Consider the following 17,784-nt stretch of genomic DNA (forward strand, 5'->3'; position numbering starts at 1 on the left):
AGCAGAGGCAGACCACAGTTGTAAGAGAAGGGAGGAAAAAACTACCACTAAGCGAAGAGCGATCACAGACGGATATGGGGGGAAAGTACCACTGAGTAGAAATGGAACCACAAATGATGAGGGAGAAGGAATGATCATACTCACCAGGAGCATATAGAAGCCAAAGGAGCACTACAGGAGGATAAAAGGAGAAAAGTATAATCCAAATCCAGGATATAGGAAGAATCACTACAAAATACCAAGAATAAAACTAAAACAGTAGGAAAATCATGAAAAGCATTACCAAACAACAACAAAAAAAAAGATTATATAAGATGATACAAGAACAAGAAACAAATATAAAAAAGCAAATAACCAAAAAAACGTTATTTGTAGGGTGCAGCAATTGCCATTGCGTTTGGAGTGTCCAGGCCTTTGCTTTCATAGGGAGAACTGGAGGGGATTAAAGTCTTCAGGAGGAGGAGTACATTAGGGGAATGCACGACCAGCGATCAGCTCTTTGTGAGGCAGGGCTCCCGTTGCTCCGAAGAGGACGAACGGGCACATTGAATAATGCCTGCTGATTGCGGTAACATAGGATTTAAAATCTGAGAGTTGCTGCTGGACACTAAATCATTCTTCAGTGAGAGCCTGCAGCGAGGGCCAGTATTTTATCTGGTCTTGTCTATTCTCTCTATTATAGTAATGAAAAAGAAAGAGCCTTTACAATCTGTCCTGCAACCTAAACTATAGCGTTTTACCCTAAACGAATTGAACGTGAAGCACTGTTCAGGGTATAACTGCTATCGTGTATGGCTTTAGTATTTTTTTAACCTTTCAAATCTTATTAAAATTGAATTAAATTAAAGCATTGCTGTCAATTTTAAAAATTGTTTGCTTCATTTAGAAGGCTTACCTTTGCAGTTACAAGATGCAATTCTCATGCAATTTCATTAATACCAGACTGCTTATGGAGCGACACAATTGTAGAAGGCTGAGATGAATCGTTTTCCCTGCACATTGTAGTGCACCATCATCCACCTCCTGTTGTGGTCTCTTCTGTTTGTCAAAGCAAACCATGAAATCACTATTCAAAAACTAGAAATCTTATATATTATGTGTTTGCAGAGTTCTCTTGACATAAACCCACCCCTTTTCCCCAAACACATTCTATATAGCTACAGAAATATTTTTCTAAGAGTGTTGTTACCTTGTCCTAAAATGAGAAGAAAATGTATTCTGCCATGGAGTTAAAAAGGAGGTACTATCATTGACTCTGTACTAGCAGACATCCGCAGCATGGATTTCAATATTCTGGCGAGTTACAGCATCTCCCTTTATAGCTGATGAAGCAGAGTGGAATTCCAACATGGAAGTTGGGTTTGGCAGTGTGGGAGTTGGTTTAGTTGTGTCGATGTTCAAAGGCAGGATTGGAAGGTTTGAGAAAAAGTAGGTAGGTGCATCTATGGGCTGTCTATAAATAGTGATTAAGGTTTTGAAAAAGTGTACAGAGTGGTGATGGGAGAAAGCCTAAGAAAAACTTTGCAGGGACTGCAATGGGAGAGTACATCTCAGCTCCTCTTTTCTGCATGTTAATCGTTCAGTAGTTAGAGTTTGGGATGGGTTCTCCTAACCTTTCACTCTTCCTAGCCAGAATTTGAATATTTCATTCTTTTATTCCTGTAAATAATCCATACTCAGGGATGTGTTGTGAACACTTAAAAACTCCCTCAGTGTTAATCTTGTCTATTTAAATAAACGTATTTTATGTTTATTTTTATATCAAACTAAGGCAGGACAGATAATCACACAGACTAATGATACAAAGTGTACACTTCAGACAATGCAAAATTCCTGGAAATAGTAAAGTAAAATATAAATCGGTAACACTTTTCTATTTTAGTAACAATTAGCTCCCATTGTTACCTTGATTTAGCAACACATTCCATGGCAAAAAAAAAATATAAACACAAAGATAGTCCAGGTAGTCTCCCTTAGTGCAAAGAGAGCGCATCTTGGGTTTTTGAATAATTTTGTAGACCTGGCAGAAAAAGGATGTTTTATTATCCTTCTGCAGTGATGTGAAAGGGAATAGCTATTATATATTAGACCTCAGTTAGTGAAATACAGCCATGGAAAATTGGGGATGAAACATGTTTCTTAAAAATTTAAGGCTGAAACCAGAAAAAAGTACATATTCTAAGTAGAATAGAAATACTAACTCTAAGTACACATCTGGAAGATAGCTCCCTGAAGAGTGTGGAATTATGATGAACTAATAACTCATGCCAAATAAATATTATCTATCTTCTCACTAGAAGAAAATTCTTTGGCAGGGATCTCTGAAGATTACAGCAATATATGGGTTTTAGTAATGCTTACAGTATATCTAATGCAAGATATATTGCATAGAAGCAGATAAGAACTTCACTTGACTTGGGGGGAGGGGGGGAAGAAAAAGAAAAAAAAACCACCCCACAAAAACCAGTGTGCTGCTAGAAGGTTTGTAGAAGCTTGATTATTTTCCAGGAATTCCACCTTTGAGATTTCACTGCTACAAATCCATTTTCATGAAGTCATGTGTCGTATGTGAATCCTAGAGTTGTTTAGAGGAAGTATTCAAGCGGGTAATTTGCCTCAACGGACTCATGACTATTTTTTTAAACAGGGTTTTCTAGCATCACAGTGCCCAGTTCCTTCATTTTTATCCAGCTATTGTGAATCATGAGGTAATTCTAACGAAAGGAGGGAGGGTTAGTGTGGATCTGTGGAGGCAATATATTCAGAGAATTCCAGTTACTGATAAGTAACCTAGTTTTCTCCTTCATAAATTTGCCTCCCCAGATCCCCACCCCTGAAGATTAACCAGCAGTAGCAATCCACACCGAGAGGACGGCTGAGGAGTGCTTAATTATAAAGGTACTGTGAAACAGTTCTCCTGATATGATCTAGCCTCAGCGTCAAGAAAATAATGATGGTAAAGGTATGTAGCTAGCTTTGTGTAGCAATGCTACAAATTGTCAAAAAATGGACACCAGCCTAAGCCAAGCTGAAATACTGGCATAATTCTTGTCAAGTAGCTATTAATATTCTCCGGCAGTTATTTTTTTGTCTGTGAATTAGGATTGAAAGCTAAAACTATTTCAACAGGCTGTGCATCTTTGGAATGCATTTTCAAAAGTTTTTAGACTATGATGACTTTCCATCTTTACAGTACAATTGTCAATGGATCCATATGTAAATAATAAATTGGAGAAAAATAAATATCCCAGTTCTTCATATGTCAGATATATGCTAGAAGAAGGAAATTGAGAAGTCTTTTTTTAAATAAGAGTTAGCTGGAATTACAATCAAGCTACTAGATGTTCAAACAGAAGACCTCTTTTACACCTAAACATACAATTCATGGAATTGAATTTTGTTTACTTTTCAGTTTGATTTTTGGGGAATATTTTATAACACTCCAAATATTCATAGGTTCTTGCTAGGTGGGGATGTGAGCACTTTGTAATCAGGAATAAATCATGCATCCGATGGTTTGAATTTAGGCCAAAGAATTATGATTCTTTTTGAGATACCTTTCTTCTGAGATACCATACCTGAGAAGGAGAGATTGAGTTGTATAAGAAATATCTGAATGCTGAGTGAATCCTCACAAAGATTGCTAACATTGCATGTACTAGGACAGAATTTTGTTGTTGCCTTGTTTGCAGCGTGGGCCCTGGACTATAGTAGGTCATGTCAATGTGTCAACTGCTCTTACATGCTGATTTTTGTACCTATCTTTCTTTCCTTCAGCAGCCAGTGACCCGGTCTTACAGTGATCTGACAACCTCTTAAAACAAGAGTTGATATCAGTGTTGAGAATAAGATACTTAGTGGAAAATAATTTTAGAATTTGAGTGATTTCTGTGCAGTCTTGTGGTGGGTTGACCCTGGCTGGAGGAGACCAGGTGCCCACCAAACTGCTCTAAAATATAACAAAAGGCTCATGGGTCGAGATAAGGGCAGGGAGAGATCACTCACCAATTACTATCATCAGCAAAACAGACTCCACTTGGGGAAATCACTTTAGCTTATCAAATCAGAGAATCAAATCAGAGTAGGATAATGAGAAATAAAACCAAATCTTAAAAGTCCTTCTCCCCACCCCTTCCTTCTTCTCAGGTTTAACTTCACTCTCGATTTCTCTACTTCCTCCCCTCCAGTGGCCCAGGGGGTTGTGGTCAGTTCATCACACGTTGTCTCTGCTGCTGCTTCCTCCTCACGGGAGAATTCCTCACACTCTTCCTCTGCTCCAGCCTGGGGTCCCTTCCACGGGAGACAGTCCTCCACCAACTGCTCCAACATGAGTCCTTCCCACGGGCTGCAGTTCTTCACCAACTGCTCCAGCGTGGGTCCCTTCCACGGGGTGCAGTCCTTCAGGAGCAGACTGCTCCAGCGTGGGTCCCCCATGGGGTCACAAGTCCTGCCAGCAAACCTGCTCCAGCCTGGGCTCCTCTCTCCATGGGGCCACAGGTCCTGCCAGGAGCCTGCTCCAGCGTGGGCTTCCCATGGGGCCACAGCCTCCTTCAGGTGTCTCCACCTGCTCCGGCATGGGGTCCTCCAGGGGCTGCAGGTGGAATCTCCACACCCCCTCATCCTTCCTCCATGGGCTGCAGGGGGACAGCCTGCCTCACCGTGGTCTTCTGCAGGGGGATCTCTGCTCTGGTGCCTGGAGCACCTCCTGCCCCTCCTTCTGCACTGACCTGGGTGTCTGCAGAGCTGTTCCTCTCACGTATTCTCTCTCCTTTCTCTGGCTGCAATTGCTCTTGGTGGTTTTTACCCCTTCTTAACTCTGTTATTGTAGAGGTGCTACCACATGGCTCAGCCTTGGCCAGCAGCAGGTCCGTCTTGGAGCCGGCTAGCATTGGCTCTGTTGGGCCTGGAGAAAGGTTCTGGCAGCTTCTCACAGAAGCCACCTCTGTAGCCCCTCCACTATCAAAACCTGGCCATGCAAACCCAATACACGTGTGCTGTGTAGGGCCTCACGATATATTGGTAATCATCTGTTTTTAAGACAAGACTTTGTTCTTCAGAGAGTCTTGTCCCATCCCCCATATCCCAAACAGATTGCCCTTAAACAGTATCATGCTCTTCTGAAACTCTAATATTTGTTTTGTTATAGTTTGTATGAGACTATGAGCAGGTGGAGAAAGGGGGAGAAGGAAACCACTATATTTAAAAGGATTTTATGGGCAGTGGTGATCAGACTTTAAAACCTTGATGCTAATATTTGTTTGTTTGTTAATAATTCATAAATGGGTTTTGGAAGACCAATTTGTCTTCAACTATTGTCTTTCTACTTGTTTTTTTCCAGCAGTATCTTATTAAATTGATCCAAATGAATTCAATAATTTGAGATTCCCATATCCAGGTCAGCATATAATGTGTTAAATTGTTGCAAACTACAGAGCAAAGTGTTTGTTAGAACTATAGCGTTTAGAGGGGTCAAAGTCTATAAGCAATAGCTTTTGCCAGTATAGTGAGGTCTAGTGAAGACTGTGACTAGAAACACGGACCTGTTGGTAACTGACTTTCCTGCTGCTTTTGCAGTCATGGTTGCATGGGGAAAAGAAAACTTCATAGTGTTGTTGTGTGGGCTGGATACACTGCTACAAGTATTTGGTGCATGTTTGTCCTCGAGTGAGTCGTCATTCCTAGCAGGGGGCTATTTTGATAACGTTGGCTGAGGACAAACAGCCTTTCCATGATTATTGTCCTAGCCATCTGCTGTACTTCAGTTGAAATTCTTCCAGAATTTGATGTGGTATTGCAGCTAATGCCTGTCCTCACATTAAAAAGTTTAATATTTGTGGTAAAGATACAGTTATATTAGCCTGAGACATTCAGGAATACATTCATCGTTTTCTAATGTCACAACACATCGGTGTCATTCTGAGGTCAACCAATATCCTGCGCCTGAACTCTCAGCTTGTAGCACAATTCTTGTTTATTCCCTATGGGTAGCATGACTTTATACATTTTCAGTATTATATTTCACCCCACTTATTATTTTATTCCCCTAAGCCCTCCTATTACCTTGTGTAAAAGGATTGTTTTCTGTATTGACATTACCTCATTGACATTTCATGTTTCATAAGAAATATTAATGAACATATTTCTACTACTCGCGTGGAAGAACTCAACTCTCCAGCCAGATATTTCCCTAAGCATCACAATGAGACATGTCTTCCCATTAGTCAGTTTTCTGTTCATCTTTTTGTTTCTATTTTAATCGTCTACTTCCTATCTAACCATTTCAGTTTAGTTTGCCAAGTGATGTCAGAGAAATAAAGATGGCCTATAACTATGTGATCAGAAGCTTGATCCCATTCTGTTACTTGCAGTGACGTACAGGCACGTCATGCAGTTCTCTCAAACTCTGAAAAGTAGTTTTCCTTCTGCGATACCTTTTAAAATGTTTCTTATCCTCCCCTTTCAGACTGTCTGATTACCCTGATACATTTTTGAAGCAGTTACCAGCCCAGTTACGGCTGGATCTCTTCTCTGCAAATACATTCCATGATTTGGGATTCAGGTTCCTGATAAAATTCATCTAAGCAGAGGCGGAAAAAGCCCCCAAACAAGTAACCTCCTAACATTTTGCCATAGTACATTTCCTCAGTTCATTGCAATTGACTTTCATAAACTAGTTGTCTTTATTCTTTAGTATTTATCACTTGAAATGCAAAACCTTAGCAGAAAACTTGTTTTTACTTATCCTTTCATAATGAACTTGTGTTTATTTTATTAATGACGCATTTAAAGCTATAGCTAGGGCTATAGAGATATTGTCAGTATGACAGTTGCATACACTGAATTGATTCACATTTGAATCTTTAGGCTTGCAATCTTTTTCTCTTTTTTTTCCTTCTCTCTCTGAGAGCTACACTCTGTTCTGTAAAATTGATGGTTCACTCTGTATTCTGAAAAAACAAATGCACAGTTTAAAACAGTGGACCAGGGTTTTCAACAGACCTGTGCAGCAGACATAAGCTGTGTATGTGTACCAGATGGTACTTCAGTTTGAGACTGCTTGTAATGGTCATGTTTTTAATAACGTTTCAGTAGGAGAAATTTAGATGGTTAGATGTGAAGTCAGCGGATCAGAATTCACTTTCTGATTTTCCTGACACTACATTTCTTCATAGAGAATGTTTTTCAAAAACTATTTAATTAATCGTTAATTTTAGTTGTGATCATCTTCTCAGAGGGCATAATTTTTAGCATCTTATTAGAAAGCCTGTGCAGGAGAGGTCTGTGTAGATTATTCTCATGTCCTTCCATAGCATTGACATAACACTAGTAAGTTCAGATGTGAACAGTGGTCTGTATTGACTTCCGCAAACTTTCCCTGTACTTGTGACATAGCCAAAATTTTTGTGTTATTTTATATCCTCTTCAGTGTCCGTTCCTGAGCGGCAGTGATGGTTAGTCAGTCATCCATCCCAAGACTCTGAAGAGCTTTCCTTTCTTGACCACTTATCCTCAAAAGAATTTTCACTTTGTAACTCACTATGTATAGGATTAGGCGGGGAAGAGGTTGCTTTGAGTCCAGATCTAGCAGCTGACTATTTGAGTTTTAAGTATATTTAACATCATAAGCTACCTGGGAGGAGACACTGTCTTTCTCCTTGTATAGCATTGTCCTAGATGCCTTGACCCTTTTAATAAAGTATATTAACTTTACACATTCAAAACTTGGTTTGCATCTCTGAAAAGCAGTTTCACTAACCAAATCAAAGTAATCAAAACAAAATGGAAGACTGAAAACAAAAACATACTTGGCTGTGGGATTTTGAAGAATCATTATTTTTCCATCTTCTATAACTACATACTGAAACCTAGGTGTTGCACTTTGATAGCTCTCCTTAACACAAATCTGGAGACAAATAAGAAATATCCGAACTCAAAAATAGTCTTCTTGTTTCTAATTTTTTAGATTTTTAATTTTTTTATTTCCAGCTCTTCCTTTCACTTTAAGATGCCTATTAATTTCTCCAGTCCCTCTGCATTTGTACCTTCTTATTCCTTGACCTGTCTTCCATGAGCCTGATGTTTGTGGACAGCCACCTAAACACTTCATCTCCGTGGCAAAATACACTTCAGAAAATGAATGGTTCCAGTCAATCCAGCCTGTGCAATTCTGGGGTTATTCACTGATCAGTTCTGAGCATCAACAGGAGATACAACTTACACCATATCAAAGGTCATAGCTGAGCTTAATTCTTCTTGGAGATATTCCAGTGTACGTGTATTTTCCCATACATTCTTTATAAAGTTCAAGTCTAACTTTAAAAATTATGACTACTTTATAAAGTCATTCATAATGAAAAGTTTAATTAATTTTATTATCACTGTATGCTGTCGGGGAATAATTTTGTACAGACATCCTACTGTTAAAAGCTCCTTAAAAAAGAAAATCTAGACAGCCTCTAGAACCAGATGTGAAAGGTTCTGGCATTGTTTCTTCTGTATTCTGAATGACAAATAAACTTGCACCCTTTTAGCTTCAGACACCAAATTTGCATAAAAGTGGAGAGGTAGGAGTCACGAACCTGAGGATGATCTTCGTCCGACTTAAACTGAGAACTGTTGTTCGGGAAAATAAGGCTCTTCTGTTGCACAGCACTTGTATACCCAAATTCCACTGCAGAAGTAGGCAGTGAATCTGCCAGTTTTCTGTGAGACTTCAGTCTCACTCTGGGGTCCTAAGAAACACGCCTTCTTTACCAAACGAGCATTAACCTGGTAGAATAGATAAGGAAGCACCTAGCTTAACCACATCTGGTCAAATCTACCCATTGTAGTAGGTTATGCTATATTTTACAGTCTTAAATGCAACATTACAAAAACAGAAGAGAAAGCATTTAAGTAAAGCAAAGATGTTTACCGTGTATTACCGTGTTAGAGACATGAAGATAATCTTTGCATTTCAGACCCACAGAAGTAGTTTAAGGAACAGAATAAGTCAACGTGCTGATCTCCTCTTTGGAAAAACCACATCCCTAAATGATCATATCCCTAAAGGAAAGTGGTCTGCAGAGCTCTAATGAGGAGCACATCTGGAGGAGCATTCTGGAGCCGCCCTCCATATAATGACTACTTTGTAGTGATGTGGATGTTTGAACTGAGACGAGCTGTCCTTTGAATATCACCCATCATATTCTTCTCTTGAAGAATCTCAATTATATTTCCCTCTTTTTCTATTTTGATCTTACTTTTGGCTATTGTAATAATGGTCTTTTTTTTTTCCTGTGTTTTGCATCCCTAGTGTAACAAAAATCATTAATTTATGTTTCCTCTCATCTCTGCAACCAGTACATGAATTTTGTATCCCAGACTATGTTAAGAGAGTTTTTTCTGGCACCTCTTCTTTCAAGAAGAACAAAAAGAAACTGATTATTCTCAAAATAGTACATTCCAATGAGAGTGAATATAATGACCGTTATCTATCTCTGTACTGGAGAAATTGAGATGCCAACAATCCAGCATCTCCCTTACACTGCAAGAGGCTGATAAAACATGGTGGCAGACTTCAAGAGACAGATCTTTTAGTCTGGCATGTCTTAAACTTAGATCACCTGTAGGGTAATATTTTTAAAAAGCAGGTCTTAATCACCAAACAGTTGACAGCTAACGGCATAAGGAATAAAAGTTGTTAACATATCTCAGCCTTTCAGTTCTATTTAAAATAAATAGAAGAGAAATAAAGATGTTCTCTATTGAACCTATTAAAGCCATATAATGTGTTGAAAGTGTATGTTATTTTAAATGTTTTATTGAAGGCCACCAGAGCCACGGATGTTGGACTCCTTTGGCTGTGCATCTGTTCATAAGATCACGTTAGTTTAGGGTACCAGGGAGTACTCCCCAAGTTCTCGACTGGAACTGAAGACATCCTGTAGTGTCTACTCATATGGTTTGGGTCATTACTGGAGAATTCTGTTGAATATTTTAAAATCAGAACAGTTCGAAGGTAAGGCTTACCAATATTTAAAAAGATGCAAAGTAAAAGGGAAGAGAAGATTTAGTCTGCTGAAGATGCATTTGTCTGGTATAAAGAGTTTTCATGTTGTGAATAACCTGCCTGTGTCCTTCGCAGGGGAGGAGCTGTGCACCGGCCTCATTTCGGGCTGTTCCTTGGACTGTTCCTTCGGCTTCCAGACTGACATCCATAACTGTGAGATCTGTCAGTGCCGACCGCGGCCGAAGAAGTGCAAACCCATTGTATGTGACAAGTACTGTCCCTTTGGATACTTGTACGTATTCTCATTCTGAAAGCATATTTAATATAATCCCTGTACGTATTGAAAAATGCAAAATCTAGGCATATGTACTTGTGATTAATTTGTGGGAAAGCAGGGGAAAATGTAGGAAAATAGAAATGTCATCACTTGATGTGAGATTAAAGTATTCTTCAGAATGGATTTTGATCAAGAAATTAACAGCAACTAAAAAAACAGCAGCAGATTATAAAAGCAAAGCAGTGTTTAAATTTTTTTGAAGAATATTTAACAAACAAGATGAAAAAGCTACTTACAAGTAACAGCTATTGCATGTAGCTTTTTGAAATTCTGTTTGCGTGTTCTGCTGTGATAGCCTTTCATTTTGTAGCCCATTTATTTTATAATATTTCAAGGGGTTTTTTAATGTTGATATGACAGCGGACTAGTTTTAGTGCGATGTTTCTGATAGTTATTTTACAGGATTCGTCAAGAACAGTAGCGTCTCTTATCTAAGTTTTTGTAAATGTGTTCAAACCTGTTTTGTTGCTGGAGTTCTTTCTCCATAAAAGGAAATATTTGCAGTATTTATTCATGTGTGGAACAGGTGATGAAAACTAGGCAGATCTTTTGTCACATACAAATTTCTTAATAATCAATCTGGTGGCTTCTGTATATATTTTACCAATACATTTTATTTTTGATGGGTCCATTCTGTGATACTGCTTGCTTTTCATAACAGTTTAATTTCTACCTCATGACAGCTGATCTTCAGATAATGTTCATATGTAATTTGTTTTCTTAGTATTTGTAATGAAGTTTACTAATGTTGCAACTCTTAGTGTTCGATACCAATACTTCTTTAATTTCTGGTTTGTTTCAGAGTTCTGTTTGACATTTGTTCATAAACGCTGCAGGTTTTTATAACAGTAATCTATAGTCTAGTGTGTCCTCCTCAGTGCGCGGTTTTAATAAAGTTTGGAGGAATCAAACTATGGTAGAACCTGACTGACCAGAGAGGTACCAGAGATTTTAGAAAAACAGAAATCAAGCTGTAACATGGTGATACTCTCACAAGTTTAATCAGCTCTGCTCATAGATGGTGCCAGTGAACAATCTGTACTCTCTCCAGCCTTACGCCTTCCTTTAATCTTCATGCTATTTTTAGCCACAGAGTGGGGTTCCGCTCAGGTGAATACAGCGTTCTGGTTGACCTCCCTCTTACTGCCCATACAGCTCCTGCATTGTGCGCGGTGCTAAACAGGAGGTGGTATTACGCCAAACAAAAAGCAGACCCATATGCCATGGAACAATCATGGCACAAATATGCTGCAATACACAGCCAAAAAAAAAAAAAAAGAGAAGGAACGTTTGAAGAATATTTGCCTTAAAAACATTGAGTCACTTTTTTTTTTCTGTTAGAAAGGGTGCTTAACTTGTATCCTTGAGGCATCCCTAGTGTAAATACCTACATAATAGCAGTCCAGCAAAACAAAGTAAGGTAATGCCATTTAATATAATCCTATATCTATTACTTGAGATACAGAATTAGGCTTGCCTCTGGTTAAATAATGGAAGTTTTTGCAGGAGACAGCACTCGTGAGAGTGATAGGATTGAAATAGGACAAAATGAGGGAAAGACAACAAAGATTAAATCAAACTTCACTTCTGTCCCCAAAAATCAAAGTTTAGTGGACGAGAGAGGAATAGTAAGAATTTTAAATGAAAAGGTTAATAAAATTATCTTCAGGCATGTTGACTGCAAGAGTGGCTGTTCAGTTTTGCAAGCAAGAGAAGGTAGAGCAGGGATGTCAGGTTTGTCATCCCCAGAACTGTTACCCAGTGGCTTCATAGGCAAGGATGGCTGAAGATGGGTAGCAGAATGAAAGAAACATGAAAGATTGAGCAGAAATAATGACTGGTTGGATGTGTCAGTTTTTTAGATAGACTAAAGCTGCTTACATTAGGGATCAAAGGAGTGAAGTCAATTAGAACAAGTACAAAGCATGCAGAATTGCTTTGAAAGTATCTGGGGAGAGTGACGTTTGAGCCATGCCGTTGAACAGGCACAAAATCCAAGATAAAGTCTCTTAAAGCTGGGAGCCAAAGAGGCAAACGGTGTCGGGGTGTCTGAAACTGAGAGCTCTGCAACGGAATCAGCAGGAAGGGTGGCTGGGATTGGGACAAGAGCAGCAAGAAAGGAATACAACTTACAGCTATAGTGAAGCATTTACTGGAAACTGCCATATAGTACTCACATGGTGCAACTGTTTCTCAAGGGGCACTGAATCATTTGCACTAGCTTATATTTGATTTGGAACTTTGGCACAGAAGAGAGAAGAATTCTGAATAATGGCCATCAGAATATATTTCACTGCTATATGCAACAAAGATGGAAGCTATCTTTTTTGTCCATGATACATAAAGCATCTTCAGTAGCAAGCACAGGATGTGAGCTCAGCAGACTCCAGACTGTACATCTGAACATTTCTTTTTATTTCTGTTTTATATTTGTGATTTAAAAACTAATTTCGTTAGCAATACTCAGTGGTTATTTTTCAAATTGGTTTATAAACTCAGCAGATTAATCTAATGTGATATTTAAAGGGCACACTATGGCTGTTAGATCTTGGTATTTATAGTTTTTCCATATTGTAGCTCTTAATTCATTGTGTGTAGTAGGGTCAGTAACTTAAAGCTCTCAGGACAGAATCGGAGAAGACTTTTGCAAGGAGTGTGTGCATGCGTGTGTTTGCATAACAACAGAGACAGGTGGTATGAATTACAAAATTTTGAACTGTTTAGTCAGTGTGACTGAATATCGTTCAGCTTGAAAAGGTTTTTTAATTTTAATATTACAAGTGCATAAATAAATTATTATTTTCAAGGCCATTTGCTTTAGCCTATTCAAAAGCTATAATATGAGAAAACTATTAAGTAAGGTCTATTTGATGTCTTTTGTCATTGCCTCTTTGGACTTATACAGAAATAGCTTGAATATATTCATGAACCAAGGTCTAGGTGTTTATTTCCATTCCAGCTAGCTCTGTTCTTTGACTTTTCTGCGGTATCTAAAGGAGTCAAGTTGTGTTTTTTTTTTTTTCGTTTTGGTTTCTTCCAGTTTACTACTACTGATTTTCTTCACTGGCAGTCCCAATGTAAATGTCACACTGAAGTGTTAAAAATGCTTTTCCGTTGCTGATAAGGATTGTTTTGAACTATACTTAGCAAAGTTATTTACTATTAATGTGGTTTGTTTGTGTAAATGTGTTAAGTTTACTGTTACGTTCTTTTAGTTTATTGTACAATGCCTTTCCCAACAACATGGATTTAGGAAGAAATACTCTCTTCCACATAATGAGCATCTTTGTCTAGTTTTGTTATATGAACTGTAATTTTTGTTTAGAGGAAAGTGGATAGTATTTTTACAACTTTAAATGGCACATAGTAGAGACCTTAAATAACTTGTGGTGAACTGAATATTTTTTTACCTTCAAAATTCTGAATCTTCAGGAAAAAACAAATACTCTTTTAAGTTAAGATGATAAATTTCCATTCCTGGGCCTGTGCTCCCAGTGTGTGTGACTGACAGTAACAGACTTGATTTAAGTCTACCTCATTAGGGAGCAGACCATGTGTAACTGCTACAAAGAATAGTATTTTCTTTGATCCTGTTTTCTTCTTTAGCTTTCAGTAAAGATGCGCCCCTTACTTCTGCTTACACGTATTCTTACTCTGCAACTTCTGATTTTTACTTTTTTAAGGAAAGGTTTCTTTTTACTGTTATCTTCTATGCCACTTTTTAGTACTGTTAGCTTTGCATTGAAGTAGGCTGTTCCATGTGAACTGAATTAATTAATGAATTAATGAACTTTGATTAATTCAGAAACTTGTTACTTGGTTCGAGAGGTCTGACTTTCGTGGTCTCTCTCTCACGAACTGTGACTTAACTGGTTTTCTAAAGAAAGTTCTAAACAAAGATGAGGAAGATCCTTATGTGTAATTGGAAGATGACCCTCAGATTGCCAAGAATTTGACCTGTGATGTTAAGGGTTATACTCTGACACACCAATATAATATATCATGAAGAATACCTTTTTGAACAACAACAACAACAAATCTGAAATAATTCTATTGGCCTTCTCTTGTTGCACTTCAGGTGAGATGTGCCTGCATTATTTTAAAAGGCCTTAAAGGAGAAATCTCTAAAAATGAGTATTACTACCCCATTTGGAAACTGAAATTTTATTTTATTTCCCTCCATTAAGAGTAAGGGAATAGAATATAGAGTTCTGCTTCACTTTAAAGCACATAAATTAAATCTGATCTGAAAATGCAGGTGCAGATGTTCAGCCATTGAAGTCCTCATAGCATTGCTTTTTGATACGTGCCATAGAAGTCTACCTTCTGTACGTTCAGGCTGTTCTCTAGTGTGTCCTGCATTTAGCCTTTTCACATCATATAGGGTGATGCCTTTGCATACTCAACTTTTACATTTTCAGGGAAAGATAAGAATCCAAGAATAGAGCCTAATATACTTTGCACCTTAATAAACTGATTTTCTGTGTTTGAATGCAATCCTCTTGACCTACAGAGTCCCTTAGTTTGTGTAATCTCTGAGTATCATCCTGCTGATATCTGCCTAAGCAGTTAAGGTGATGATTGTTAAGAAATTTGTGGTATGTGTTGATAATAATCTAGCTGATTGTATGGGGAAATCTGAAGGTGTCCATGCAGTCTTCTTCAATGTGGACATACCTGGAGCTTGCATTAATGCTGTCTGTCTACCCAGAAATGGTTCAGTCTTCTGAATGAAAATCAGAGGACTGAAAAGAAAAAAAGATGGACCTAACTTTTATATATAAAGAAATCAATCAAGTCATTCATTTTCCTTGAATGCTTTCCTGTAATAAAGAACTGATGTCTCAGTTTCTGAGAAGGATAGGAAAAGTCCTATGAGTGTTGTCCAGGAGCTGCAAGAGCACTTTAAACATGGAGATGCTTAGTCCTAGGTGCAAGTATTTTTCAGTGTCGATCATGTGTTAAGGATAATCTGTTCAAGAGTACAAATTCAAGTGATTTTCTAAATTCATGGAGGAATCAGCCACTGTCTAAGAAACTGTGTGTACTGTCACATAAGAGTAGGAAAAAATTAGAAAAATAGTAAGGTTTATGATGATACCTTGATCAGACGTTGACTCCGAGTATCAGATGTGGACCATTTAATGACTTGCCCAGGCAGTCCCCAGTCCGAGGCGTGCTACCGTACCGTACCCCGTTCAGAGGAGTTCTGGGAGGTCAGTGGAAACAACACACAGGTCAGGAATGCTCCATGGGCTAGCACTGGACCACGCAGCTTGGCTTCAAATAGAAGGCATTATAAAAAAATCTAATGTTCAGCCTCTCACAGAATCGCACTGCTTGTTAAGAGCAGTAATTTTTAGCCTGTATGTATGAATCATTTAATATATTGACCTACAGAGGAAAACGACCTATTTCTGTATGTGCTTTCTGTACTTAGATAAGCTGAAACACACTCTTCTCTTTCTCCTTTATTTTTTTTAACTAAAGTGTGTATAAATCAGTTTTATTAGAAAATCTATGTGAACTATGTAGCAAAATTGTTTTAGAAATTACAGCAAATATTAATGGACATAGTATGGTAGCTGGCGGTAAGATAAAGATGTGTTAAAAACAAGTTGATTCCAAGCTGATGCTAGTGTTTGAGGAATCTTTCCTTTGCATTTTTGTACTCCTGAAAAAAACTGAACTTTTTTAAGCTTATTGGAAAATACTTTCAATTTAATTTCAGCTTTTAAATGTAGAATGTAATTTAATTATGCATAATGCTTGGCTGGTATTTTTAAATGATGAGTGTTTAATAAGTCTTAAGATGATTGTAATTAAAAAAAAAAACCAAACCCACAAACATTGGAAATGAGTACCCTAATCTTGTCACTATCTATAAAATATACAAATAATTGCACTAAATGAACTGAATGTTACTGTCTGTCTGCTACTTTTTATATGGGTTATTGGCATTCCATGTGCTAATTTTCAAGTAAGCTTTGTGTCTGCTTATTTAACTTTTTCAGAAATATCTCTGTGGTTTTAATATGCAAGAGAGGAAATCTACTGTACTTTACCTATTGTTGGAGGAAAAAAGTTGACAGTAATTTGTGTTATAAAAACATAGTAATTATAACAGATTCCTATCTAGCCCTCCAACTTCTTCACAGTTTTGGAAGTTATTCTTTCTGATTTTTCACTTGAAAAAAGAATTGATCATCAATAGTAGTCACAAGCACATACATCTCCATTATCTGCTATGGCTTGAAAGTGCCAAATGCAGAGATTTTGCCAGTCGTGCGGAGGAAGCATACGCCATGGGTGGAGACCTGTACAACCCATAGACCCACTGAACCTAAGGGTGACAGTTAACGATAATTTTCTTTACTTGATCAGTCACTTCTTTAGGAGATGCTTTTGCTTTAAAGATCATGACACGTGGATGTTCAAAGTGACCTGCTGACCTTTTACAAATTCTTTTGGTCATCTAGGAAGAACAAGCATGGCTGTGAAATCTGTCGGTGTAAGAAATGCCCGAACCTTCCTTGTGGTAAAATCTGTCCGATGGGCTTCCAGCAGAACAGTCACGGCTGTGTTATCTGCAAGTGCAGAGGTAGGTACGAGCGCATTACCACCTCTAATTACAACTTGTTTTGAAAGCAGTTGGAAGCTAGAGCAAAAAAAAAAGGAATACTCCACAGAATATGTAAGAATTGGAATGTGGTATCTAGTGAGAGAGTAGGTTCAACTTTGCTCAAAGGAGTGTATTGTTTTGCAGGTGTTTGTTATTATCTGTGCTCATCTTGGCTTCAACAGAAAGCCTCTGCTCCACTTTCATGTCCCATTACAAAGTCACAAAAATCAGTTAGTTATCATTAATAAAATTAGATCAGGCTCTTAATAAGTAACTACTAGAAGTAAACTAGTTGAGGGGGTTTTTTTCAGTAGCAGTGTTCATCTTACCTTCTTCACCATCACCTTTTCTTTACAAACTCAAGTTTTGGAATTGATAGATGCCCTGTACACCACCTAAAATTAGAATGCTGTTTCTTGGACACTTTTCAGGCGATCTTGAGGAACAGTATGTAGAGAGAGTGCTTACCCGGGAGAAGGGACTGGGTATTCTTAAACTAAAGATTTCACATGTGCCACATCCCAAACTTACAACCACCAAGTTCGTTCGAGGTGGAGATTGAGATAACATGTTCATTAGTTGTCTGCTTTAGTTTTGTGATGCTTTTCACATGTCTCTTTTTTAAGGTATTTTCAGTTTGTGTTTTATATTAGTCTCAATATCAGACCTCCTTCATTGCTCATCTCCATGTGTTGCATTTAATAACTTTTCGTTTGTGCTCAGGCTCTCTCAGATCCTAACTGCCCTTTCATGCTTATTTTCTCTGATTCTTACTTGTCTGTTTTGATTTCTAGCTATAGGCAAGTAAGTTTGAGTATTTTCCCATTGCTTTGT

General features: G+C 38.0%; 1 protein-coding gene across 1 annotated transcript in view; it reads left to right on the forward strand.

The window, feature by feature from the left end:
* Positions 1 to 17,784, forward strand: part of CRIM1 (cysteine rich transmembrane BMP regulator 1) — a 195,154-nt gene that overhangs the window by 153,223 nt on the left and 24,147 nt on the right. The window contains 2 exon segments of the mRNA XM_075748869.1: positions 10,127 to 10,283; positions 16,808 to 16,929. Coding sequence (XP_075604984.1) covers positions 10,127 to 10,283; positions 16,808 to 16,929 — 279 coding nt within the window.

Source organism: Balearica regulorum, chromosome 3 (genome assembly GCF_011004875.1).
Source record: "Balearica regulorum gibbericeps isolate bBalReg1 chromosome 3, bBalReg1.pri, whole genome shotgun sequence".
Classification (NCBI taxonomy): Eukaryota; Metazoa; Chordata; class Aves; order Gruiformes; family Gruidae; genus Balearica; species Balearica regulorum.